Source organism: Perca flavescens, chromosome 16 (assembly GCF_004354835.1).
Source record: "Perca flavescens isolate YP-PL-M2 chromosome 16, PFLA_1.0, whole genome shotgun sequence".
Classification (NCBI taxonomy): domain Eukaryota; kingdom Metazoa; phylum Chordata; class Actinopteri; order Perciformes; family Percidae; genus Perca; species Perca flavescens.
The window spans coordinates 20,202,381-20,227,378 of record NC_041346.1 but is presented as its reverse complement, the minus strand read 5'-3'; the positions used below and the strand labels follow the sequence as shown (position 1 = coordinate 20,227,378).

Genomic DNA, 24,998 nt, shown 5'->3' with positions numbered 1-24,998 from the left:
GCTGCGGCGAGGAGCTGTGGTCTTAGGGTCTTAGGTGCCTCAAGGGGCGGTAACCCACGAACACCGTGGTGGACAACGGTGGTCAGGGAAGCCGTCCGACTGAAGAAGGAGTCTTTCCGGGATATGTTATCCCGGAGGACTCCGGAGGCAGTTGCAGGGTACCGAAGGGCCCGGGGCTGCAGCCTCTGCCGTGAAAGAGGCAAAGCAGCGGGTGTGGGAGAAGTTTGGAGAAGACATGGAGAAGGACTTTCGGTCGGCACCAAAGTGCTTCTGGAAAACTGTTTGCCACCTCAGGAGGGGGAAGTGGGGAACCATCCAAGCTGTGTACAGTAAGGATGGGACACTGTTGACCTCAACTGAGGAGGTAATAGGGCGGTGGAAGGAGCACTTTGAGGAACTCCTGAATCCGACTAATACGCCCTCTATGTTAGAGGCAGAGCTGGAGGATAATGGGGGATTGTCGTCGATTTCCCAGGCGGAAGTCACTGATGTAGTCAAACAACTACACAGTGGCAAAGCCCCGGGGATTGATGAGATCCGTCCAGAAATGCTCAAGGCTCTGGGTGTGGAGGGGCTGTCCTGGTTGACACGCCTTTTCAACATTGCGTGGAAGTCTGGGACGGTGCCAAAGGAGTGGCAGACTGGGGTGGTGGTTCCCCTTTTTAAAAAGGGGACCAGAGGGTGTGTGCCAATTATAGGGGTATCACACTTCTCAGCCTCCCTGGTAAAGTCTACTCCAAGGTGCTGGAAAGGAGGGTTCGGCCGATAGTCGAACCTCGGGTTGAGGAGGAACAATGCGGATTCCGTCCTGGTCGTGGAACAACGGACCAGCTCTTCACTCTCGCAAGGATCCTGGAGGGAGCCTGGGAGTATGCCCAACCGGTCTACATGTGTTTTGTGGATTTGGAGAAGGCGTATGACCGGGTCCCCGGGAGATACTGTGGGAGGTGCTGCGGGAGTATGGGGTGAGGGGGGTCTTCTCAGGGCCATCCAATCTCTGTACAACCAAAGCGAGAGCTGTGTCCGGGTTCTCGGTAGTAAGTCGGACTCGTTTCAGGTGAGGGTTGGCCTCCGCCAGGGCTGCGCTTTGTCACCAATCTTGTTTGTAGTATTTATGGACAGGATATCGAGGCGTAGTCGGGGTGGGGAGGGGTTGCAGTTTGGTGGGCTGTGGATCTCATCGCTGCTCTTTGCAGATGATGTGGTCCTGATGGCATCATCGGCCTGCGACCTTCAGCACTCACTGGATCGGTTCGCAACCGAGTGTGAAGCGGTTGGGATGAGGATCAGCACCTCTAAATCTGAGGCCATGGTTCTCAGCAGGAAACCGATGGAATGCCTTCTCCAGGTAAGGAATGAGTCCTTACCCCAAGTGAAGGAGTTCAAGTACCTTGGGGTTGTGTTCGCGAGTGAGGGGACAATGGAGCGGGAGATTGGTCGGAGAATCGGCGCAGCGGGTGCGGTATTGCATTCAATCTATTGCACCGTTGTGACAAAAAGAGAGCTTAGCCAGAAGGCAAAGCTCTCGATCTACCGGTCAGTTTTCGTTCCTACCCTCACCTATGGTCATGAAGGCTGGGTCATGACCGAAAGAACGAGATCCAGGGTACAAGCGGCTGAAATGGGTTTCCTCAGGAGGGTGGCTGGCGTCTCCCTTAGAGATAGGGTGAGAAGCTCAGTCATCCGTGAGGAGCTCGGAGTAGAGCCGCTGCTCCTTTGCGTCGAAAGGAGCCAGTTGAGGTGGTTCGGGCATCTGGTAAGGATGCCCCTGGGGGGCCCCCCCTAGGGAGGTGTTCAGGCACGTCCCAGCTGGGAGGAGGCCTCGGGAAGACCCAGGACTAGGTGGAGGGATTATATCTCCAACCTGGCCTGGGAACGCATTTGGGATCCCCAGTCGGAGCTGGTTAATGTTGCTCGGGAAAGGGAAGTTTGGGGTCCCCTGCTGGAGCTGCTCCCCCCGCGACCCGACACCGGATAAGCGGACGAAGATGGATGGATGGATGGATAGACCTTCTATTTTAATACCTAAGCTGTTAGACCTGGGCCTCTGCAATTCCATCTGCAGGTGGATACAGGACTTCCTAACAGGCCGCCCCCAGACAGTTAGAGTTGGCACTACATACTCAGCCTCTATACTATTAAACACTGGAGCACCTCAAGGCTCAACATGGCATCATGACGTTGCGTAAACATACACGCCACTTTCCTAAAGCCAAATGACGTGCTATCTGTACGCATTTTGAGCTATCCACGTGTATGTCTACGCTGTATACAGTGGATGTAAACCTACACACCACCCCAACCAAACTTCCTCTGCGGACTTGCATCCTTTCATACTACTCGCTACAGTAAAAATTCACACATAATGTAGGTCAATGGCGGCCGAACGGCGTTGATAAACACGCAAAAAAGCGATTATGCGTCTTGATAACACGCCAAAATGGCATACGAATTGGCGTGTCATACATACGCCACTTTATGAGATCAGTCTGCAAGGCTGCTGTCTCAGTCCTCTATTATATAGTCTGTATACCTCTGACTGTATTGCAAAACATCCCACTAACAGTATTGTGAAATTTGCAGACGATACTACTGTGATAGGACTCATTGACAGCAAAAACGAAACTGCCTACAGGGATGAGGGGAGTAATTTGTGGTGCCGCAGAAATAATCTGTCCCTCAATGTGGGGAAAACTAAGGAGGTCATCATAGATTTCAGAAAGAACAAACCCACACATACACCTGTCTATATTAACACATCTCCAGTTGAAATTGTCAACACCTTTTAAGTTCTTAGGCATCCACATTTCAGACTCCCTCACATGGTCGTTCCATATCAGGTGTGCCATTAAGAAGGCACATCAGAGGCTGTATTTTCTGAGGTGTCTCAAGAAATGGTATGTCCCTTAACATTCTACAGAACCTTTACTGCTGTACAATTGAGAGTATATTGAAAGGTTACATTGTAGTGTGGTTTGGCAGGGCTACTTCACATGACCTTAATCTTCTGACAAAGGTGGTCAAAACTGCATCTAAAATCATTGGGGTTCCACTTGAACTGCTACAACACATTTACTGGAAACGCAGCACCAAGAAGGCACTAGGTATTATGCAGGATTCTAGTCATCCTGCACACACAATCTCTTCTCCCACCTTCCATCAGGGAGACGTTTGCAGAGCATCCCAACGCGCACATCACGTTTTAGGGATAGTTTTTACCCCCAGGTAATAAGGTTACTGAATGATGGCACAGCAGGAAGGAGGGCTGTGGTCTGAACTTAGTCACTGTGCTTGGATATTCTAGATGTTTTTAAATGCTATTTATGTAATTTATAATTGTTACCATTGAATGGTGCTGAGAGAGTGCCAAGGCACATTGTATTTCATTGCTGTGGTACTCTGTACTAATGTGCAGATGACAATAAACTTGAACTGAACTGAACTGATGGAAAAAGTTAGTATCAAGCTGATTCTGAGATGCCCTAAAATGGTCACAGTAGTGGTAATTAATGGTACTATGCACAATTGAACACATGGAAAACAGATGTCTGTGATTTGGTGAACTAGTCTCCTATCTTTTACTGGAATGCACTGGAGCTTAGGCAAGAAAGAGCAGATAGACCCTGGACATGTGAAGTTACCAGATGCAGACTGATTTCATAAAGCGGCGTATGTATTACATGCCAATTCGTATGCCATTTTGGCGTGTTATCAAGACGCATAATCGCCTTTTAGCGTGTTTATCACCGCCGTTTGGCCGCCATTGACCTACAATACGTGTTAATTTTTGCCGTAGCGAGTAGTATGAAAGGACATAAGTCTGCGGAAGGAGGATGATTGGGGTGGCGGATGGGTAAAACACAGGATTTTCACTCACGAGAGCAGAGATCGTGTGGCATTTTTCAACCGTTTTTTTTTATAAGTTTTTTTGTTCATATATATATTTTTTATGTGTTTCTTTCCTCAACCCAACTGTTTATTGTTTTCCTAAGTGTGTGACGTTGGTCACCGTCATGTTTTTGTCGTTTTTATTTTTTTTGCCTTTCCCGATTCTCGCGATAGCACAGCACGTTGTCGCGATAATGCACCACGTGGCGTTGTGTGTATGTTTACATCCGCTGTATACAGCGTAGACATACACGTGAATAGCTCAAAATGCATACAGATAACACGCCACTTGGCTTTAGGAAAGTGGTGTGTATGTTTACGCAAAGTCATGATGTCATGTTGCCAGATGGGAGTTTTTGTTCTTCTTGTTAGTTGGGGCTCCTGTGTGCTGCAGACAACCAGGAAAATTCTGAGGGCTGTTTAAAGTGAATCATATTGTAAGTTACTCATTGCTCCCAGATTTTGGCACAGTCCACCGTAATGTGCTTTCTCCAAAAGCTGCTGCACACTCGCTGGTCTAATCTTTTATAAGTATTCGATCAGTTTTTTATGATATGTGTAATATATTTCCAGTTAAATAATGGTGTCTATTAAGGCTGGTAATTTGGCCATATAGTTTTGTTAATGTGACAGTAATCTATTCAGGCATACAAATCCATTGATACCCATTAATGGAATTTGCATTAAGAATTAAAGCAAACTTAAGATCAAATCTGATTATAAGCACTTTTCATGAATTGAGCCAATTTTCTGTCCTCCCTAATGTTCCCTAATGTTTTCTACTCACATCTCCCCCTCATACCTAACATCTAAATGGAAATCATCAACATCCATAAACATGTCTTCTCATGGAATGGGAAATGGAGGGGACTGATATAAGTAGATGAAGAGGACAGGGAATGGAATGGCTCTTCTATACCTCATTTACCAGCAAACCGCTTAGCGAGGCCATTGGCATTTCCGGGGTCAAGAGGGCAAAATGAATGTTCTTCATATCCTATGGTGACTCGTAAAACGGAAACCAGTGACACATGCATACACACACAGACACACACGCGCACAGTCTTACGCAGTCAGTGTGATTTATACTAAGACCTCTCGGGCGGCAGTCATGGGCCGTTGACTCTGTCACAGCAGAACAAGAGAGAAATAACTTTATGGATGTGGATGTTGAGCAACAGACATTAAAACAGAGGGCCAGAATAACAGGAAACCAGCCTTGACCTCTGGGGTGAGGGAAGAAAAAAGCGATGGCAAGGGAACATTGATGGCTCTCCATCTTGATTTGCTGGAAAAGCTGCAGTCCAAAGCTGAGCAGATTAAGAACCAGTGAGGACATGGTTCAAGAAATGATACACCCCCCCCCTGATTAGTGACAAATGTTTCCTCGATTTGATCATAAAGTACTACGCAGTATTACTCCCAAGAAAAGGGGAAAACATATTTGAATGGGACACAAACAATACAAATGTATACTTTCCAAAATGTTTAGCAAAAAAAAGCATCTCAAGTATTATGTGTGACAAGCTAATTCTAAAGATGACATAACTGTGATCAAATCTAAAATAATTTCTCATCAGCAGCTCTTTTCCCATCAGTAATATCCAGAGAAGTTATGAACAAATGAATGAATTGAACAAATGACTAAGAGTCCATAATACCAACCTGATTTCATTGGAGGGACAACAAAAACAGGAGAAAGAGCTGATAATGTAACATGTTTGAGCTCCCTCTTTTCTTGCTGTTTTTCATTGCATTTATCACTTTCTATCTCTGTCCATTACACTCCTCCACTACTAGTAATGACTTTGCCTCAACCAGAGTCTTTTGATTAGTGCTACTTCTAAATAAGGCACATCCTGTTGGCCTTCCAAACTTTGCAATTTCCTTTTAACCCTTTCCTCGCAATTCCTCTTTCTTTCTCGCCTCACTTGTTTTACTCCACGTCTCCTCTCTGAGGGATTGTGGCATGCTGGGTAAACCTACCAAATACATCATAAAAGTCAGTGGAGTGGTATGTCATGCAACATTTGCTTACTAAATTAGTTATGATATAAGTCTTGCTCGCTTATATGCTTCAGCACCAGCTGTTTTGGGAGTGATTGAGGCATGCATAGTGGATGCTTAAGCTTATGTTGCTTGTATTCATCTTACTGTAGATATGCTCATCTAATGCTTAGGTGCAGGACTGAGTAGACTGATCCCATGAGAGCCCACTCCAGGTGGGTGTCTATAAGGCTTTGTCCTGAGGAGAAAATCCAGATTAGAGACTAGGCTGTATTCAAAACCGCCCTCTACTAGCAGAACATACTTGGCAAAAATGTAACATGTAGTATGTGGTTGGCAAACAAAAGTTAAATCTTCAATATGCCAAAAATACCTAAATTGGGTACTGATTCAAAATAAATTTCCAGTATGCATCCACCATGCCTACTGTGTCCCACAATGCAAAGCGCTGGAAGGGTCACAAACAACGGTTTATATCCCGTTTTAACCCGGAAACTAGCTTAGCCAGGCCTAACACACAAAATAAATCAATTTAACAGTTTTATAGAGCATTCTACCGACGAATGCAGTATGTAGTAGTGTTGTACCTGACTCCAAATAATATTCGTTGAATTGGATTTGGCTGTTCAATACGAATATTTAGATTTTTTTTTCATATAGACTATTAAGCAACACTTTATTGAACTGCTAGATTTTTTAACGGGGTTCGGCGGGATGTTCAGGGTGACAAAGATGTTCACGTAATAAAGTAAACGAGCCAAGTTAGCCCTCCAAGCTAATGTGTGCAAACTACTGTAGCCAGATAAAAACACTGAAGCTCCACATAGCAATAGTCTAAACCAGCGTGAACCAGGACCGCTAAAACACTTTTATTAACTCCCAGATTGACAACTGCAGCATATATTGCCAGCTTTACTTGCCCTTCACAATAAAAGTCCAACTTAAATTCACTCACAGCATTTCGCTAAGAGACAACTCCGTAAAATAGCTTACACCTGGAGCCTGACCGGGCAAGGCCTCTCGTCCTCTGGGCAGCTGTCTGCTTCTCAAGACTCACCCATCGCTGACAACTTCACCGATTGTGCAGAACGAAGTAGGGTAATGTGCAGCGTGAACGCGAGGAGTGCTCAATCTGCAGCTACTTCAGGGGAACAAAATGTCCCCAGAAGTAGCTGCACACTGACTGACAAAAAACTACTGCTCGACTTTAAGAATCTCAGACGACTGAGGGGATTACCGACTGATGATTCATATATTCAACATTCAGGGGCCAGCCCTAGTACGTAGTGCATACTGCATACTGCGTTTGTCAGTAGTATGTAGTAGGCGTTTTCGAATACAGCATATGTCAGCCATGGTGGATGCCAACAAGACTGCAATGCCACAGGACTCCCAAAATGCCTCAGTCAGACCCTTTCTTCTTTAATCAGCGAGAGGCAGAAGATGTGCCAGAAAGGAGAGCTCCGATTGAGTTGGAAAATAAATCTGCCCCTTTTCACTGTATGTTTGCAGGAAAATACTTTGTCCCTGCCAACTTCGACAGACAGGTTAGAGTAAGCGTGTGCATGTGCTTTCTCACTTTAATCTAACACAATAGAACACACACCCGCATAGCTCAGGTCAAACACCAGGCATTTATACCCAACCTCATCCATGACCGCACAGCCTCGGCTCGATTAATTCAGCCTCCAGAGACACGGATCCCCAGGTTAAACAGCAGGCTCATAGCATAGAGCAGAGTGAGCAGGCTTGATGAATGACTGCAGCCTGGTATCCTGACACGTCTGATAAACGTGAACCGGCAGATTCGTTTTTAAACAATGTAGTCCTACCCTCACATTTAACATCCATACTCTGAGACCAGGGAAAAGCTTTCAGAATGACAAATAACAAACTTAGCCCCTTTCAGACAAGGAATCTGTAACATTGCTGGGTTCATCTATCTTTTTAAATAATAGTCTTTATTTATGTGCTGTTCATTTGTGTGCTGTGCAAGTTCAAATATGACAGGATTGTTGTGGATAGAGCAATAATCTCGCACTACTTGGCATTTGACACGCAAGACTAGATACTGCAGGAATTTGCGTATTAATGTTGGAGGCAAGCTATTATTTATTGGAACTTCATTATATGCTGCTGACACTGCATAACTATTTGTATTTGATTTCTTTCAGCCTCAAGTCAGACATGTGATCCAGTGAAGGTTGATGACAACCCATATGTGAGGGAGAGTCTAATTGGCTGTTGGACCAGCTTCATCAGAGAGGACAAGGCAGAGGTCCACATCCTTAACCTGTACTTTGCAGCCACGGTAAGCATGTCAAGGTCATACAAATGAGATGCTGTGGAACGAGTGCAAATTATGTAAATGTGAAGATGTGTCTCCCGTGTCTCTCCCTGTGTCCCCCCCGTGTCTTTGTCAGTGGACAGTACAATATGTCAAGTCCAGTCACACCTAAAAGGAAGAAGCAGTGTACCGGACTCAGTTTAAGTTCACAGAGGGTAAAATTATAGGTGTAAATAATAGATAAAAGCTTGTATGCTAAGACAACATGGATGACCTGGTAGAGATTGACTGATAGCTCCCCTCTGTATTTACAGAGGCTAATAGCAAACAAAGAGCAGCTGAGTAGGCAGGTGAGTGGGTCATGTGATGAGCTGGGGCAGGACTGATGGTTGGCATGCAGGAGAAAAATTGCAGATTTTAAAATCACCTAATGAGAGGTTAGTGTGCACAGAGATTACTCCGATAAACTAGAGTCAGAAGAGGCAAGAAGGAAGGACAAGTAACACTGTAAGTCTGTTTACAGGTCTTAAGGAGTACTACTACATATGTATGAATATGAACATTTCTGGTTCTGCTGCATCAATTTTCATCCTTTAAAAAAATCTAGTTGGAAAATGATCTATAAGTGCTATGATAATTCATGCTATTTTAGCTATATTGTAGTTAATATTATTGTTGTGCAAATTCTTACCCTACCCCTTGAATAAATGAGCACAAAAAACTTTCTTCCCACACTATAAAGTGTAAACACACACACTATTACCAGCCAAATAACCCGCTAATACTTAACAGATGCCAGACATAACAGAAAGATAGGGTTTCCCAACATTTTTACACTTAACAGACTTCTATGACAACCCAGCTCTGCAAGTTTGGCTGTGTGTTCTTCCTTTTTCAGTTTAACAAATGCACACCATAATTAGAGATAGTGTATTGTGTCATTTTGATTGTAAAACTTTAAGTGTAGGGAATGACACCGGAAAGAAACTCCAACTCCAACTTTTAATCTATATATTGTTATTGCTGTGCCAGACTCCATTTTTCACTGTCCAACATTGTCGGTCAGCTCACATTAGTCATTTCTTTATCAGTGCACTCTGGTTGTTTGCTTCTTCTGTTTGTTCTCACTTAGAGTTCCTTGTGTAGTACTTTCACATAACTTGTGTTAAGCAACTGCTGTTTATTTATTGTCGCTTTTTATTTTTCACTCTGTTGGCCATTCTTTCTCATTTGGAAGTGATTATGAGGAGGGAAGCAGATGTGCTATTTGCAGTCTAGCTAAGGCACCATCAGAGGATGGTGCAATACAATGCCTGCCTGAATCCATCACCTCTGAAAAAATTAATAAAAGCACTCAAGCCACTTTCCTTCAGTTGCTTCTAGGAAAGCTATAGAGAATCATTTCATAATCTTTCTCTTAAGGGAAACCTTCACCAGTAAGATAATCGGGTTTACACAGAATGAGTGCTTGCAGAATTAATTCTTTTGGATTTGACGTTTGAAGATACTGAAGTATAGTTTTTATGTTACACTCAGAGACATTGACATACATCATTTATCAATGAAGCTGGCTAGCCTCACAGATGCCCATGTCTGTAAGATACAGTATAAGTTTCCTTACTTAGTTCTGTTTAAAGTAAGTGTGCTAACATTGTGCAAGATAGAAAGACTCAAAGACTGGGTTATTGGCATAAATGTTGCTGAACTCTTTTGCCAAGTCTTTAGTCTCATTTAATGGACTGTGGAGTTGCAGCATATTTAATGGACTGGAAATCAGAAGAAAAAGCTGTTTGATGACAAAACAGATTTGAAGTAAATTAGGAGGGAAATGCTTCTCTGTCATCTTATTAGGCCTGAAGAGTAAAACCAGACACATTATGTTTTATGGCAGAATAAGAACATTTCATTGCCAAAAGAATGTAAGTTATCTTACAAAAAAGTATAAATTAGTGTGGGGTTTTTGGGAGTTCACAAATGGAATTTGGCTAGGGGATCTGTGTGTTGCAATGGACGTTTGCATATCCTGTTCTCTTGAGGGACTACAAGTGGACGTTTAATCAAATGAAAGAAGAAAGTAGACATAAGATCTACTAACACAGACCCCTTATCTGCGTTTAAAACAGATTTTTCTTGTAAACACAGAGGAAGGGGAACGTCTTCATCTCTTGCCAAACTGTCCAGTCAGATGGGAGGTTTGCTCTTGCCTCCCCCTTTCTTTGTCCTTTCAATTCTCTTATCACCTTCTTCCCCATCTCTTTTGTGTTTCATACTGATTTACAACCTGCCAGAGACAGTTGACTCTCACAGTTTGACCGCACAGAGAATTATAGAGGGAGCATCAAGGGGCTGCATAGGCCAGGAGAATTCATAGGGAGGAGCTGCTTGCACAGGGCCCATTGATATCAAACACTGGCTTGGGTAGTCATGGTCTTGGCACAAGGCCGAGACTACACCAACGGAGCCAATTCAAGTTAAGGGAGAGAGCCAAAAGAATAACTGGAAACTGCATCAGCAAAGGCCCTTCAAAAAATGCTCTGTCGAAAAAAAGAAAAAGTCTCAAAAGGAAAACAATTATATCTTGAAAGCGCAGGAAGAAATGTAGAAAGGTGAGTGATCAGGGTCTGCAGCAGTCATGATTCAGAGTTCAAAATGAAAGAATGAATGTCACCAAAGGATGAAGGGGGGGAACTAGACAAAGAGACAATGAAGTTCATTAGAAAGGAATATTTAAGGAAAGCACCTGCTGAGTTATCTCTGTATGAAGCACAATGAACTTCTGAGGAAATGCCATTCATTAATTTACTGTATGTACATGCCACGCGATTCAGGTAAAAAACAAGTTGTATTTCTGGGAAGACATTATGTTACAATTCAAAGTCTTAAACTCTATCTGTGATAAGTTGGTACTCATGTTATAATAACTCAGTCCCTCTTGTGGGCCTTCTGTCTTCTGGACAATCAAGCTATATTATTTTTATGACTTAAAAAAAAATGCACTGAAGATGGAGACCAACTGTCCTTTCAAAATGTTAAAACAACAACAAAAAGCAAGGCAACATGTCTTTTTAACGTATGATAGTGACTCTGTTCATTCAGTAACAAATGTCACAACATTTTCAACTAGGATTGCAGTTCCCCCTTTGGCCAATTTAAAAAAAGAAAAGACTGAACATATTTATGAGGTGCATAAGTCTGTGTGTGTCTGTGTCTTTCAAATGCATCTGTGTTTTGCTCATAGGCAATTTGTTGATGGTCTCCACAGACCTAATTTGTTCTGTACGGTACAGGTCTGAAAATGTCCATAGCTCAGGCCTGAGCTCTTTACAATTATCTTGTCAATCAAGATGTGATCAAGATGTTTCCAGATCAAGTTCTGGAAACATCAGGTAGCAAGTAAATTAATTTAATATTAAGGATTCACACTGTTTCCCCAGCATGCTCATTATTTCCCCAGCAGGCCCAGCTCTAAAAACAATCTACCTTCAAATAAACAGAATAAAGTATTCAGTGTCAAAAAGCATCGCAGATGGATGAAAGCAGAAATTAGTATTTATGAATTTTAAATTCCCACAAAAGCCTCGCATTGAAGGGATATTTCCAAGCGTTTTTAAAGCCTTAGCCATAAGTCATAAAACTGAACTGATTTCAAATTCATGACTCTTTTACTTTTCTAAACCAAATTATATCGGGGCCATTACAGAAGTAAAAGTAATTAGAACTAGAATTTATTGGCATTAATTCAGTCGTGGAAAAAAAAACAACCTCTAAACTCAGACTTATTATTCCACAGTGAAATGGTAGTCCCCACCACTTACATCCATAAAACTCAGCAGTACCAGCTTTACCCTACGCACATGTGGAGCATGGTAATTAAGGCTGATTCATAGAGTGACTGTGGTGGTGATTAGCGAATCACATCACGATTGTGTTACCCTCAGCTGAAACTATGGTTAATGAGGTATTACATTGTGTTAAATTATGTTAATGAGGTTTTATATACTGTATATAACTACCACCAGGATCAGCCATGTGTGGGAGGACACTGGGTTGCAAGTTATAAGTAATGCATACATTAATAATAATAAGACTACTGTGTCTAAAATAATTCTGAGTGACACGGTAGGTTTGATTATTAATGTTATAGCATGGTTGCACTATTCTTTTTCATAATTTTTATCATTTCTCCAGAGTATTATCACACTAGTTTTAATGCTACAAAATACAGCATGAATTAAAAAAACAATGCAGCTCATTGCACATTGGGTAAATAATTGATTTAGTAGCTTTTAATTTACTGTTGACTTTTTTCCCTTGTTGACTTGCACTGCAAGGAGATGTATGAATAGAACCAAGCAACATTACCTCATTAATGTGTGTCAACACGAAGGCAGACAGCAAAGACAGCTTCCTGTCTATCTACAAGCACTGCTGAAATGACTGGCACTGCTTTTTCTGGAGAGTTGAATGTGTTGACATTTCATAGTTGCAAAAACAAGGATAATTGTCATATCCCCACTGATTTTTGCAATAGGGTAGAAATGGAATCAAACTTGTGTAGAATTAAACTGCAGTTGGACCTATTTTTAAACTTGGTGCCACAAGCAAAATGTCTCTCTACTCCGTCAACTTGAGGTCTGTTCATTTAATAATGCTCCATGACAGATAGGGAGGTTTGCAAATTGGGGAATAGCTATATCCTGTTTTATACAGAAAACCAATGCTGACTTGAAGGTGGCATATTGGCAGATTTTTATTCTGTGCAAAAAGGTCATAATAATTACTGTTCATTTTGTTTGTGATCTATGGCTTAGAGTTCTCAAAAATTCTCAGGTCACACTTTATAAACTACTTAAATCACATAGTTATGTTTTTAATCTTTAATCTTGGCAGTAAAGTATGAATCTCAGCAAATTATTCCATTTTAATGGAGCCTGTCGTGTGTTTCTAGTTACATTTATGCCACTGAGCTGTGTGAAACCACAGTTAACGATGATGTAATGGGAGCAAGAGGCATTGTTTGAAGTACTCAAAACATTTCATAAAGTTTTTATTTTTTATTTTACTTTGTTTGTATAACACAGAACACACTCCGCATGGTACACTTACCAACAAAGTTATTATAGGCAGAACAGTAGTTCCCATATGGATGGCTTCACAGTGTGAGTGAATATTTAGGGCACTTGATTTCTTTGTCTTCCTAATCAGTCCCAGTGTTCCACCTGGAGATTTACACCATTGCAAAACTGTCTGTGCCTGCAACACAATCACCAACTCGAAAGTCTTTGGCTTTCACACAGAATTAGAAGTTGTTAATTCATTATTATGCTTAAGAAGCACTGAAATTACAGCTAAATAAGTGACACTGTAAACATATAAATGTTCAGTTCAAAGTGTATTGGGGTTTAAAAAGCAACTTATATATATATATATATATATATATATATATATATATATATATATATATATATATATATATATATATATATATTCCATCTTTGTCCTAATACAAGTTAAAGTGCTCATATTATGCTCATTTTCAGGTTCATAATTGTATTTAGAGGTTATATCAGGATAGGTTTACATGGTTTAATTTTCAAAAAACACCGTATTTTTGTTGTACTGCACATTGCTGCAGCTCCTCTTTTCACCCTGTGTGTTGAGCTCTCTGTTTTAGCTACAGAGTGAGGCATCTCACTTCTGTTCCATCTTTGTTGGGAGTCACACATGCACAGTAGCTAGGTAAGGACAACAAGCCAGTCAGAAGCAGAGTATGAGGGAGTGCCACGCTAGCAGCTAGGCGAGCATTATAACGTATGTTACAAAGTAATGCACGTTCGTCACAGAAATAAAGGCTGGATTATAACAGAGCTGTTTGGAGCAGTTTGTGAACAGTGTTTTCTGTTGGAGATGGTAAGTCCCTTTGGGTTGGACTTTGGGCTTTTTCACTTTGTTAACCTATTACATGCACAAAAAAGATATATAACACAATAAAGGAAAGGGAAAAAGCCAAATTTTTGTAAGTAAGTAAATTCTTTTTTTTTTTCCACTCAGGATTCCAATTTGTTCTCTCTCGAGATGACCAATGCCAAGCCAATGAACCTTATCCTCACATCGCCAGACACGGCATATGGTCTACACAACATCAGCAAGGATGTTAACATTTATGTGAGTAATGTCTCTTTGTTTTTCCAAAATTCAGGCTGTGCTCCCACCTAGCATTTGTTTGGGGGCAGGGTGGGTGGATGTGTGCAGAGCTCTTTTTATGAAAGGAAAATAAAATGCTGATCATGCAACATAACACAAAATTTCATTCATGTGTTACTCTGTTGTATGTTATTCCATTACTCGGCTAACAAGTTCTAACTACTCATGAAAAATGTAGTTAGAAAAGTGTAAGTGGTTACTTTTTCAGTATTGTCCATCCATCCATCCATCTTCGTCCGCTTATCCGGTGTCGGGTCGCGGGGGGAGCAGCTCCAGCAGGGGACCCCAAACTTCCCTTTCCCGAGCAACATTAACCAGCTCCGACTGGGGGATCCCGAGGCGTTCCCAGGCCAGGTTGGAGATATAATCCCTCCACCTAGTCCTGGGTCTTCCCCGAGGCCTCCTCCCAGCTGGACGTGCCTGGAACACCTCCCTAGGGAGGCGCCCAGGGGCATCCTTACCAGATGCCCGAACCACCTCAACTGGCTCCTTTTCGACGCAAAGGAGCAGCGGCTCTCTCCGAGCTCCTCACGGATGACTGAGCTTCTCACCCTATCTCTAAGGGAGACGCCAGCCACCCTCCTGAGGAAACCCATTTCGCCGCTTGTACCCTGGATCTCGTTCTTTTCGGTCATGACCCAGCCTTCATGACCATAGGTGAGGGTGAACGAAAACTGACCCGGTAGATCGAGAGCTTTGCCTTCTGGCTAAGCTCTCTTTTAAATCTAACGTGCGATAGATTGAATGCAATACCGCACCCGCTGCGCGATTCTCCGACCAATCTCCCGCTCCATTGTCCCCTCACTCGCGAACAAAACCCCAAGGTACTTGAACTCCTTCACTTGGGGTAAGGACTCATTCCCTACCTGGAGACGGTTTCCTGCTGAGAACCATGGCCTCAGATTTAGAGGTGCTGATCCTCATCCCAACCGCTTCACACTCGGTTGCGAACCGATCCAGTGAGTGCTGAAGGTCGCAGGCCGATGATGCCATCAGGACCACATCATCTGCAAAGAGCAGCGATGAGATCCCCAGCCCACCAAACTGCAACCCCTCCCCACCCCGACTACGCCTCGATATCCTGTCCATAAATATTACAAACAGGATTGGTGACAAAGCGCAGCCCTGGCGGAGGCCAACCCTCACCTGAAACGAGTCCGACTTACTACCGAGAACCCGGACACAGCTCTCACTTTGGTCATACAGAGATTGGATGGCCCTGGTAGAACCCCCTCACCCCATACTCCCGCAGCACCTCCCACAGTATCTCCCGGGGGACCCGGTCATACGCCTTCTCCAAATCCACAAAACACATGTAGACCCGGTTGGGCATACTCCCAGGCTCCCTCCAGGATCCTTGCGAGTGAAGAGCTGGTCCGTTGTTCCACGACCAGGGCGGAATCCGCATTGTTCCTCCTCAACCCGAGGTTCGACTATCTGCGAACCCTCCTTTCCAGCACCTTGGAGTAGACTTTACCAGGGAGGCTGAGAAGTGTGATACCCCTATAATTGGCACACACCCTCTGGTCCCCTTTTTAAAAGGGGAACCACCACCCCAGTCTGCCACTCCTTTGGCACTGTCCCAGACTTCCACGCAATGTTGAAGAGGCGTGTCAACCAGGACAGCCCCTCCACACCCAGAGCCTTGAGCATTTCTGGACGGATCTCATCAATCCCGGGGCTTTGCCACTGTGTAGTTGTTTGACTACATCAGTGACTTCCGCCTGGGAAATCGGCGACAATCCCCCATTATCCTCCAGCTCTGCCTCTAACATAGAGGGCGTATTAGTCGGATTCAGGAGTTCCTCAAAGTGCTCCTTCCACCGCCCTATTACCTCCTCAGTTGAGGTCAACAGTGTCCCATCCTTACTGTACACAGCTTGGATGGTTCCCCGCTTCCCCCTCCTGAGGTGGCGAACAGTTTTCCAGAAGCACTTTGGTGCCGACCGAAAGTCCTTCTCCATGTCTTCTCCAAACTTCTCCCACACCCGCTGCTTTGCCTCTTTCACGGCAGAGGCTGCAGCCCTTCGGGCCCTTCGGTACCCTGCAACTGCCTCCGGAGTCCTCCGGGATAACATATCCCGGAAAGACTACTTCTTCAGTCGGACGGCTTCCCTGACCACCGGTGTCCACCACGGTGTTCGTGGGTTACCGCCCCTTGAGGCACCTAAGACCCTAAGACCACAGCTCCTCGCCGCAGCTTCAGCAATGGAAACTTTGAACATTGTCCACTCGGGTTCAATGCCTCCACAGGGATGCACGAAAAGCTCCGCCGGAGGTGTGAGTTGAAAGTCTGTTGGACAGGGGCCTCCTCCAGACGTTCCCAATTTACCCACACTACACGTTTGGGCTTACCAGGTCTGTCCAGAGTCTTCCCCCACCCTCTGACCCAACTCACCACCAGATGGTGATCGGTTGACAGCTCTGCCCCTCTCTTCACCCGAGTGTCCAAAACATATGGCCTCAGATCAGATGAAACAATTATGAAATCGATCATTGACCTTCGGCCTAGGGTGCTCTGGTACCAGGTACACTTATGAGCATCCCTATGTTCGAACATGGTGTTCGTTATAGACAATCCATGACTAGCACAGAAGTCCAACAACAAACAACCACTCTGGTTTAGATCAGGGAGGCCGTTCCTCCCAATCACGCCTCCAGGTGTCTCCATCATTGCCCACGTGTGCGTTGAAGTCCCCCAGCAGAACAATGGAGTCCCCCACTGGAGCCCCATGCAGGACTCCAGTCAAGGTCTCCAAGAAGGCAGAATACTCCAAACTCCTGTTTGGTGCATATGCACAAACAACAGTCAGAGTTTTCCCCCACAACCCGCAGGCGTGGGAGGCGACCCTCTCGTCCACCGGGTAAACTCCAACACAGCGGGCGCCAGCCGGGGCTTGTGAGTATCCCCACACCCGCCCGGCGCCTCACACCCTGGGCAACTCCGGAGAAGAAAAGAGTCCAACCCCTATCCAGGAGTATGGTTCCAGAACCAAGACTGTGCGTAGAGGTAAGCCCCACCAGATCTAACCGGTAGCGCTCCACCTCCCGCACCAGTTCCGGCTCCTTCCCCCACAGAGAGGTGACGTTCCACGTCCCCAGAGCCAGCGTCTGCCGCCCGGGTCTGGTCCGTCGAGGCCCCTGACCTTCACTGCCACACATGTGGCATCGCAGCCGACCCCAACGGTTCCTCCCTCAGTATTGTATAATTTCCAAATTTCTGTCTAGTGCCAGCTGTTTTACAAACCGTCAAACTACCACATCTGTGCAGCACTGGAGAGAGCAGCTTAAGAGAGACAACGAACCATGTTGGTTTTCCATAGACTTTCCCTAGTTGATGCTCTGCATGAGGCAGTTTTTGAGTTTTTATTATCCACACCATAAATCGGTGTCCAGCAACAAGAGGGCTGATGACATCGCCCTGTAAAATTAACGTTTCAATGAAATTTGAGATTCTGTCTTTTACACACTGTCTGCAGATTATATCTCTGAATTAAATGCAGGGAGGCCAGGAAACAACTTTTATTCAGCTTCTTGAGTGTTTAATTAAATAGAGGAAAAATACTGTTATGAGGAAAAGTGTTCCAGTAGTTGTCACAGTTTGGTCATTGTATTGTGTCAAATTGACATTGGCAATGAACCTAACGAGGTGAATCAAACACAACTATATTGTTATCAAAACAAACCAGTGATACCTTCCTACCCATGTGGTTTTGACAGAAAAGTATTAGGTCACAGTGTTTTATTACCAAACTAAACAGCCAGTCTTAAACAGGAAATTATATTCAAAAAGGACTGAGGTGTCTGAATATATGAAATTGCCTCAAACTGGACCATTCATTCTAAATATGTTACTGATGAAAAACCTAATTTCTTAATGAAAAACATTGATTAGTTTTAGTTGTGGTCGAGACATGATGTATCTACAGTTGTTAAAGAACCCAAATCTTATCAGTCCCTGAAGTAAGCAGTTTTGGCCACCTGTGCTGTTTTGTTGCACCAACTCCATATTACACATATTGGTGTCAGTTTCCTTTGTCAAAGTTGTACTTTTGTATAATGATTAATATGTTTTTGTAACCTTAGAGGCAGATTTGAGGTTTGAAACTTCCTTTAAGGAACACGCCGACTTATTGGGACTTTAGCTTATTCACCATACCATTAAGTCCATACATACCCTTCTCATCTCTGTGCGTGCTGTAACTCTGTCTGACGGATCCACCGGTAGCTTAGCCTATCACGAACACATGCAGGTGAATGGTTCCAGTAATCCTACTGCTCCGAATTGTGACAAAAGTGACAAAATAACACCAACATGTTCCTATTTACATGTTGTGATTTGTAGAGTCACAGCGTGTACAAAAAATAACGTAACATGAGACACAGCCATCTTCTAACCCTAAACAAACCGGGAACTATACTCTCAGACAGGCTTGCTGCAAAGCAAATCATTCCGCCCAAGTACTATATTCTTCCGCCTGAGAATATAGTTCCCGGTTTGTTTACGGTTAGAAGATGGCTGTGTCTCAGGTTACGTTGTTTTTTGTACACGCTGTGACTCTATAAATCACAACATGTAAATAGGAACATGTTAGCGTTATTTTGTCACTTATTCGGAGCAGTAGGATTACTGGAACCATTCACCTGCATGTTCTGTGCTGGCCTGATACCGCTGCAGACGTCAGACAGCGCTACAACACGCACTGAGATGAGAAGGGTATGTATGGACTTGTCTAACTCTGGGGGTTACGGTGAATAAGCTAAATTCCCAATAAGTCGGCGTGTTCCTTTTAAGAGCAAGAATCACAATGAAGATTTTATCCGCTTTATTTATTTCCACAAACTGACATTATCACCTGTGTTATCTTGGATTGTTTGAAAAAGTCTTGGGAACACTTGAGACTTTAAAGTCTGCTGCCTAATGGTAACCTTTAAAACATAAGAAGCTCCTAAATTCACATTGTGTCTATTGGATGTTATAGCTGGTTGTTTGTCTTTCATGTTTGGCTCTCATGAGTGCTCATAAGTGCAAATCTGTTTGGCAGCGGACTCCCACATGAATGCATCACTTGTCAGAACCATCTCTTTTTAACCACTTCAACACACAAAAATAATTTCACGCTGACCAAAAAGTAAAGATAAATTCATGTTTACTGTATGTCAATTGACTTTCACACTGACATAAATTTAAAACTACTGGTAGACAGGTAAAAAAAGAACAAAACAAAGCTAAGATATGCTTAAAAAATGGTCAGCAATGTGTACAGGCTAACATGTGAAAAGAAATACATTAATAAATAAAATAAGACTAATCACGGTGATGAAATATTTACGGGAATGTCACCAGTTACTGATATGCTGACAGCAGTGTGATACAACATCCTGTATCATGTCCTGTCGAGAACCTGCACAACATTGCCTGTGACTACAGGATGTTTTCGTGGGATGAGCAATATCACTGGGGCATAATAGTGTTTTACTGCAGATTGCAGTGTAAGAGAAACAGCATCTGTTCTGCGTCTGAGAAAGTACGTCACCAGCTTGACAGCTTGGCTCAGTGTCCTAATCACAGCTCTTGTTGGCCTTCAAAAGCACACAGGGTTGTTTTTAATAAAAATAAAATAAAACGTGAAGACAGCAAGATTTTTGTCTATGAAATCTTGCAGTTGCAGGTTTTTCTCTGTACATCACACATTATGCAGAATAATTTACATGATTTGACATACTTAAACGTACAACTATTAATTACATCACCTTTTTATGGAAGAATCTAAGGTTTTTGATCGGGTGAAAAGAAACATCGATCCCAAAGCAGACTGATGGGTATCATGAGAACTTCCTGTAATATCCTGTAGACAGAGATTCGCTTTTCTCTCAAAACGTCTTTGAGTTCCTTGAACTTTACTGTGAGCCTGCAGAATATCAAAACAATTTCACAGAGACTCATCTGAGTTCAATTCCACTATAATCATTAAAATGTTTACCATAGTTATTTCCCTTTTTCTTCCTGCCCTCTGCCTGTTTCTGTCATGACTGGTTTTCCCTTTTATTCCTGTAGTTTCCCTTCACGCTATTTTTGATCTTGCGTCAATCAAATATTCATGAAGAAAGACCAATGACTCCCTCTGGCTTACTTGGCTTTCACCATTTGTTTCTGTCTCTCTTTGTGACGCAAGAACACACACACACAAAGTCACACATACTAGACAGGCCAGGAGAAGGATTTTAATTTTTTGAACAAGCATACGAACATATGATAAACATTAACAGGCTTATTTACAGAAAATACTAAAATCATCAGCACACATAATGCTATGCTACTTTAAGTGTTGTCTAAACCAAATATCCATACAAGTTAAAGAAGTTAAAGCTCAAAAATGAATACATGAAATAAAAAGGTACCCCATTATACTGCATGCAGCTGAGTTTACTCAGTCACTAAAAATATTTCAAGGGGACAATCTCATTGTACTGTGCTAAAAATGTATAGTTTCTTTCAGCAAAATGAGCTGAGTGACAGTAAGCATAAGTTTTGACAAAATGAAGAGGCACAGTACTTACACAGCATTTTATGTTTCCCCTTTAGCCTTTGGTCTGCTAGAGAAGAGAGAGACAAATCTGTGTTTATTAAAATCTGTTTCAAATTTGGAGCATGTTTTCTTACTTACTCTTATTGAGCACATATTTTTTATACATATGTCTAACTGTCAGAAGCCTACTGTAGAAAATCTCTGCTCCAATATTCCTAACACCCTCCTCTGCCTTCTTATTCATGCAAAGCTTAATGTAAACTCCATTATTTCCCATTGGCCCAGACGAGGAAACCGCACTGTCTAGTCGGTGGGATGGATGTATATATTTATACCTTGTATGGAGCCAGATTCCAGCCGACTGTGGTGACGCACAAAGCTAAAAAAGGTCCCATTTCCTGGCCCCACTCAGGAAGCAAAGGAAAGACCATGGCTCCAACAGGGTTGTGCAACTGGGCTCGTGGACACTTAACCATAATAAACATTTCTTTTCAACAGCACCCTGCTCAGAGAATAGATGGAGAATTGGGTGGAGGATAAAAAAAGAGTAGAGGCGGAGAGTCAAAGGGATGGGCAAACATGTTTGATATGACAAAATGTGAGCAGACATGAGTTGAATATAAATAGATATAAAGCTGACTCACTCAATACTGTGTTATTGTAGCCACAGACTCGTGCCTTTTAGGACCTAGGTGATTCTGACTGTGTTCTTTCTGGAAATAATATTGAATGAAACTAATTGGCATTACTTGGGCTTTACTTTCCAGATAAACAACAACTCCACAATTGTCCTTCATGGTAATCAACATCACAGCAACGTCCACGAGCAAGACTTCCCCACTCAAGATGAGAAACTGGTCAAGTGGGCAACACAGAAGTTTGGGGGTGTGACTTCATTCACCACAATCCGAAATCTACAAACCGTCTCATCAATGGGGATAAAAGGTGAGAATTGTTTGGGTCACCTGGCTGAAATTTTATTAACATCATTATTACACTAACAAGGCTTCTTTTACTAAATAACATTTGGGCTTCATTTGCCAGTTTAATGGGAGTCAATTACAGTACAAGTTTTGGTAACATGCAAACTTGGATGCATGTAAGACAGCTTTATATTGCATTCCATTAGATCGCGAAATACTGTAAAGGACGTTCTGCCTGCCTAAACGAGTTTCAGATTTATCAACCTTGACACTGTGATTTTTATCTAGAATACATGTTTTTTTTGTTTGTTTGGTTTACACAACTCAGCAGCAAGTCTGCTGTACAGTAATCCTGAATGGATTGTTGTTTCCAGAGCTCTTTAGATAATAATAATAACAAACCTTCACTCATCATAAGTGTGTGGGAAATCCCTTTCTAGAGTTAACCACTGAGAAAACCATGTGCTGTGATGAAGACCACATTGCGTTAAAAAAAATGCTTGTAGAATTCTTTATTCTCCCTTTTTTTTTATTTAAAAAAAAAACATTTTAAGAAAATCTTTTACTTTATAAGTCAGTACATATAATCAGATGATGACTACCGTATGTACAGAGTTGACTGAGAGAGTGACAACAACACTTGACCCCCAAAGCTGCATTACATACAGAACCAGACGCCATGCTGTTGTGTGTGTGGTGTGTGGGCCAAGCACTGGCTGCCATATGGCCATTCTCCTACAAAGTCACCTTTAAAGGGATGGTCCTTTGCACCATGACCTCGAGCCAGCCGGCAGTGAGACGGCAGTAAGACAAGTGCTTAGGGACTGTCTACAAACTACAACACCAAAAAAAGATTCAACAAAGATATTTATTAATTTAGTGATTTAAGTAAGTTAGTGTCTCCAAACTTACCTCAATTATAACGTGTCTCCTGCTAGTTGTACTACAGCACTTACATTTTAAAAAATAAGTTAAATTAATAAATATTTTCGGTGTAAACGGTACCTAAGCACTTGTCTTACTGCCGTCTTACTGCCGCCTCACCGCCGGCAGTATAAACTCCTGGTGTACTTACAAAGTTTCCAATGCCTCATTTCATGAATACAGAACCTATTTGTACTACTGTAGAAGTTTGGTACCATTCCGGGCATTATTAGTGGGGTAATTTATAAGATACACCTTTGGTTCCATTAGCGCTAACTCGCCCAATGTTACACCAAGGAGAAAAAGCTTCTGGCGGGGGTGTTTGGCTCGAGGTCATGGTGCAAAGGACCCTAGGGTGCAATTACTCCGAACCTTCCCTTTAATCCAATAAGGGAATATATAGTCTACCATGAAATATACCACTGTGTCCCAATTCTATATACTGCCAGTAAGACATTAAGTATACAAATCTAAAAATCAGATGTTGTCTCTCTTCTCCTTTTTACATTTTGTATGTATTGTACACACTGAGACTGCCCATATTAATTTGTAAAGTCCATTCTAGACATTTCCAGGGGAGCTCTATGTGTACCTAAATACAAATCATTTATCATATAGAGTGCAGAAGTGAGTTAAACAACAACATGAGCAATAACAGCAGCAAAACAGAATTTAATAACTATAGGATCTGTGTGGACTTAAACAAACCTACCTCGCAAAGCTTTTATTTGTTTTACCATTTACATATATGGAGCATCACACATAGAGTTTTGAGTTTGCAAACAAACCAAAAATGTTTTGTACTGTATATTCCAAAATAAGCAGCACTGCTAGTGATTTTAAACCTTTTCTGGTGTTGCGTGTTAGAAACAAAAATACCTGTACAGGTACATTGACGAGCCACTGATGCTGAAGATGGAGCCACAAAAACACTATGATTTTAAAGTGAGCATTCATTGCTGAGTAAAGGCTGGACATTACGAATATCTGTGCTGCTAGTGCCAGCAGCAGTAGCAGTGGGGTGCTTGATGCAAGCGCAATTATTTCCTAACAAAGCCTCCTTAAGGCGGTCTGAGCCAAAGCAGAGCTCTGACATGGGCTTACATGGTTGACTGTGGTGATGCTGGAATAGTGGTGCCTGCTTTTATGTCCAGTGTCTTTTACAGAGTTTTGGATGAATTAAGATTTATTCTGTCTCTTTATGACCATCTGTCCTTCTCCAGTCAATCAATTATAGGGTATTACAATCTGTCAGTGGCATACTGGTCTTTTCCACCATTTTAAATGTGTTGTTTAAATTGTGATGAAATGTGGTGTGTTCAGCCACTCTTAGTTTTAGTTTGTGTTTTTACTGACTCATAGTCCACAAGGGCATTAACGTTTCTCAAGCAGTGCGGTTTACATCGCTATTTTGTTGTATCCCTTGACCCGTATTGAGCTGTTAGGTGAACTTGCGTAGGCCTTGTCGTAGGCGTTTGAAAAGTCTGTGCAGTGACTACACAACAGTACGTTGCCAAGTTGAAAGCTTGCTGAGGAGAAAATATGTAAATGTCCCTCAGGTTTCTTGAACGTCTCAATGTGATGTGAAATGAAGGTCATGCAATTGCAAAAGAGGCTTGTTAAGGTAGCTACTTTTAAATTCTAGTTGCACAGCTACAAGCCAGTCAAGACTTCTAGTAGCTAAAAGTATCTTAAAATGATACCACACTAAAAATCATTCTTGTCACAAATACTTATCCTCCTGTAGGCTTGAAAGGACGTTGTTAAAAGCGGGTAGTGTCCTTTATGCAAGGACAACAGTAGCGGCCAGCTTAAATTCAACTCTCACCGTACTCTAATGGTAACAAATTATAGCGAAAAAATGTCATGCATAATCCACTTCTTCTACATTGTGTACACATCCACATGCTCAGTATGTTCCAAGTACTCATATTCTTGTCAAAATGTGGCTCAAATATGCTGGCTGTGTCTTTCACACTGCTCAGTGTACTGTACTTGGCTATTGGTGTGATGGGGCTATATGAGGTGCTGTGGGACATATCACCCCCCATTGCCAGCATAGTGTTTTGAAACAAAATGTGTGTAGCAATTTGCGCACTGCACCAGTGTGCACCTGTAAACCATCAGTCACCACTATTTGGTCAAAGGCTGAGCATAGTGTACTCTCATGAGACTGATTCTGGAACATCTCCCATAGTGGGAAAAGCGATGTTCTAATGTGCATGCCCCAACAGT

The 24,998-nt window shown here is 42.6% G+C and overlaps 1 protein-coding gene across 2 annotated transcripts in view; it reads left to right on the top strand.

Annotated features, from left to right (window-relative positions):
- eng (endoglin) overlaps nucleotides 1-24,998 on the top strand; it is a 47,096-nt gene that overhangs the window by 13,945 nt on the left and 8,153 nt on the right. For both annotated transcript variants that reach the window (XM_028601320.1, XM_028601321.1), the window contains exons 3-5: nucleotides 8,070-8,206; nucleotides 14,234-14,347; nucleotides 21,684-21,861. In XM_028601320.1, coding sequence (XP_028457121.1) covers nucleotides 8,070-8,206; nucleotides 14,234-14,347; nucleotides 21,684-21,861 — 429 coding nt within the window. The remainder of the gene's footprint in view (nucleotides 1-8,069; nucleotides 8,207-14,233; nucleotides 14,348-21,683; nucleotides 21,862-24,998) is intronic.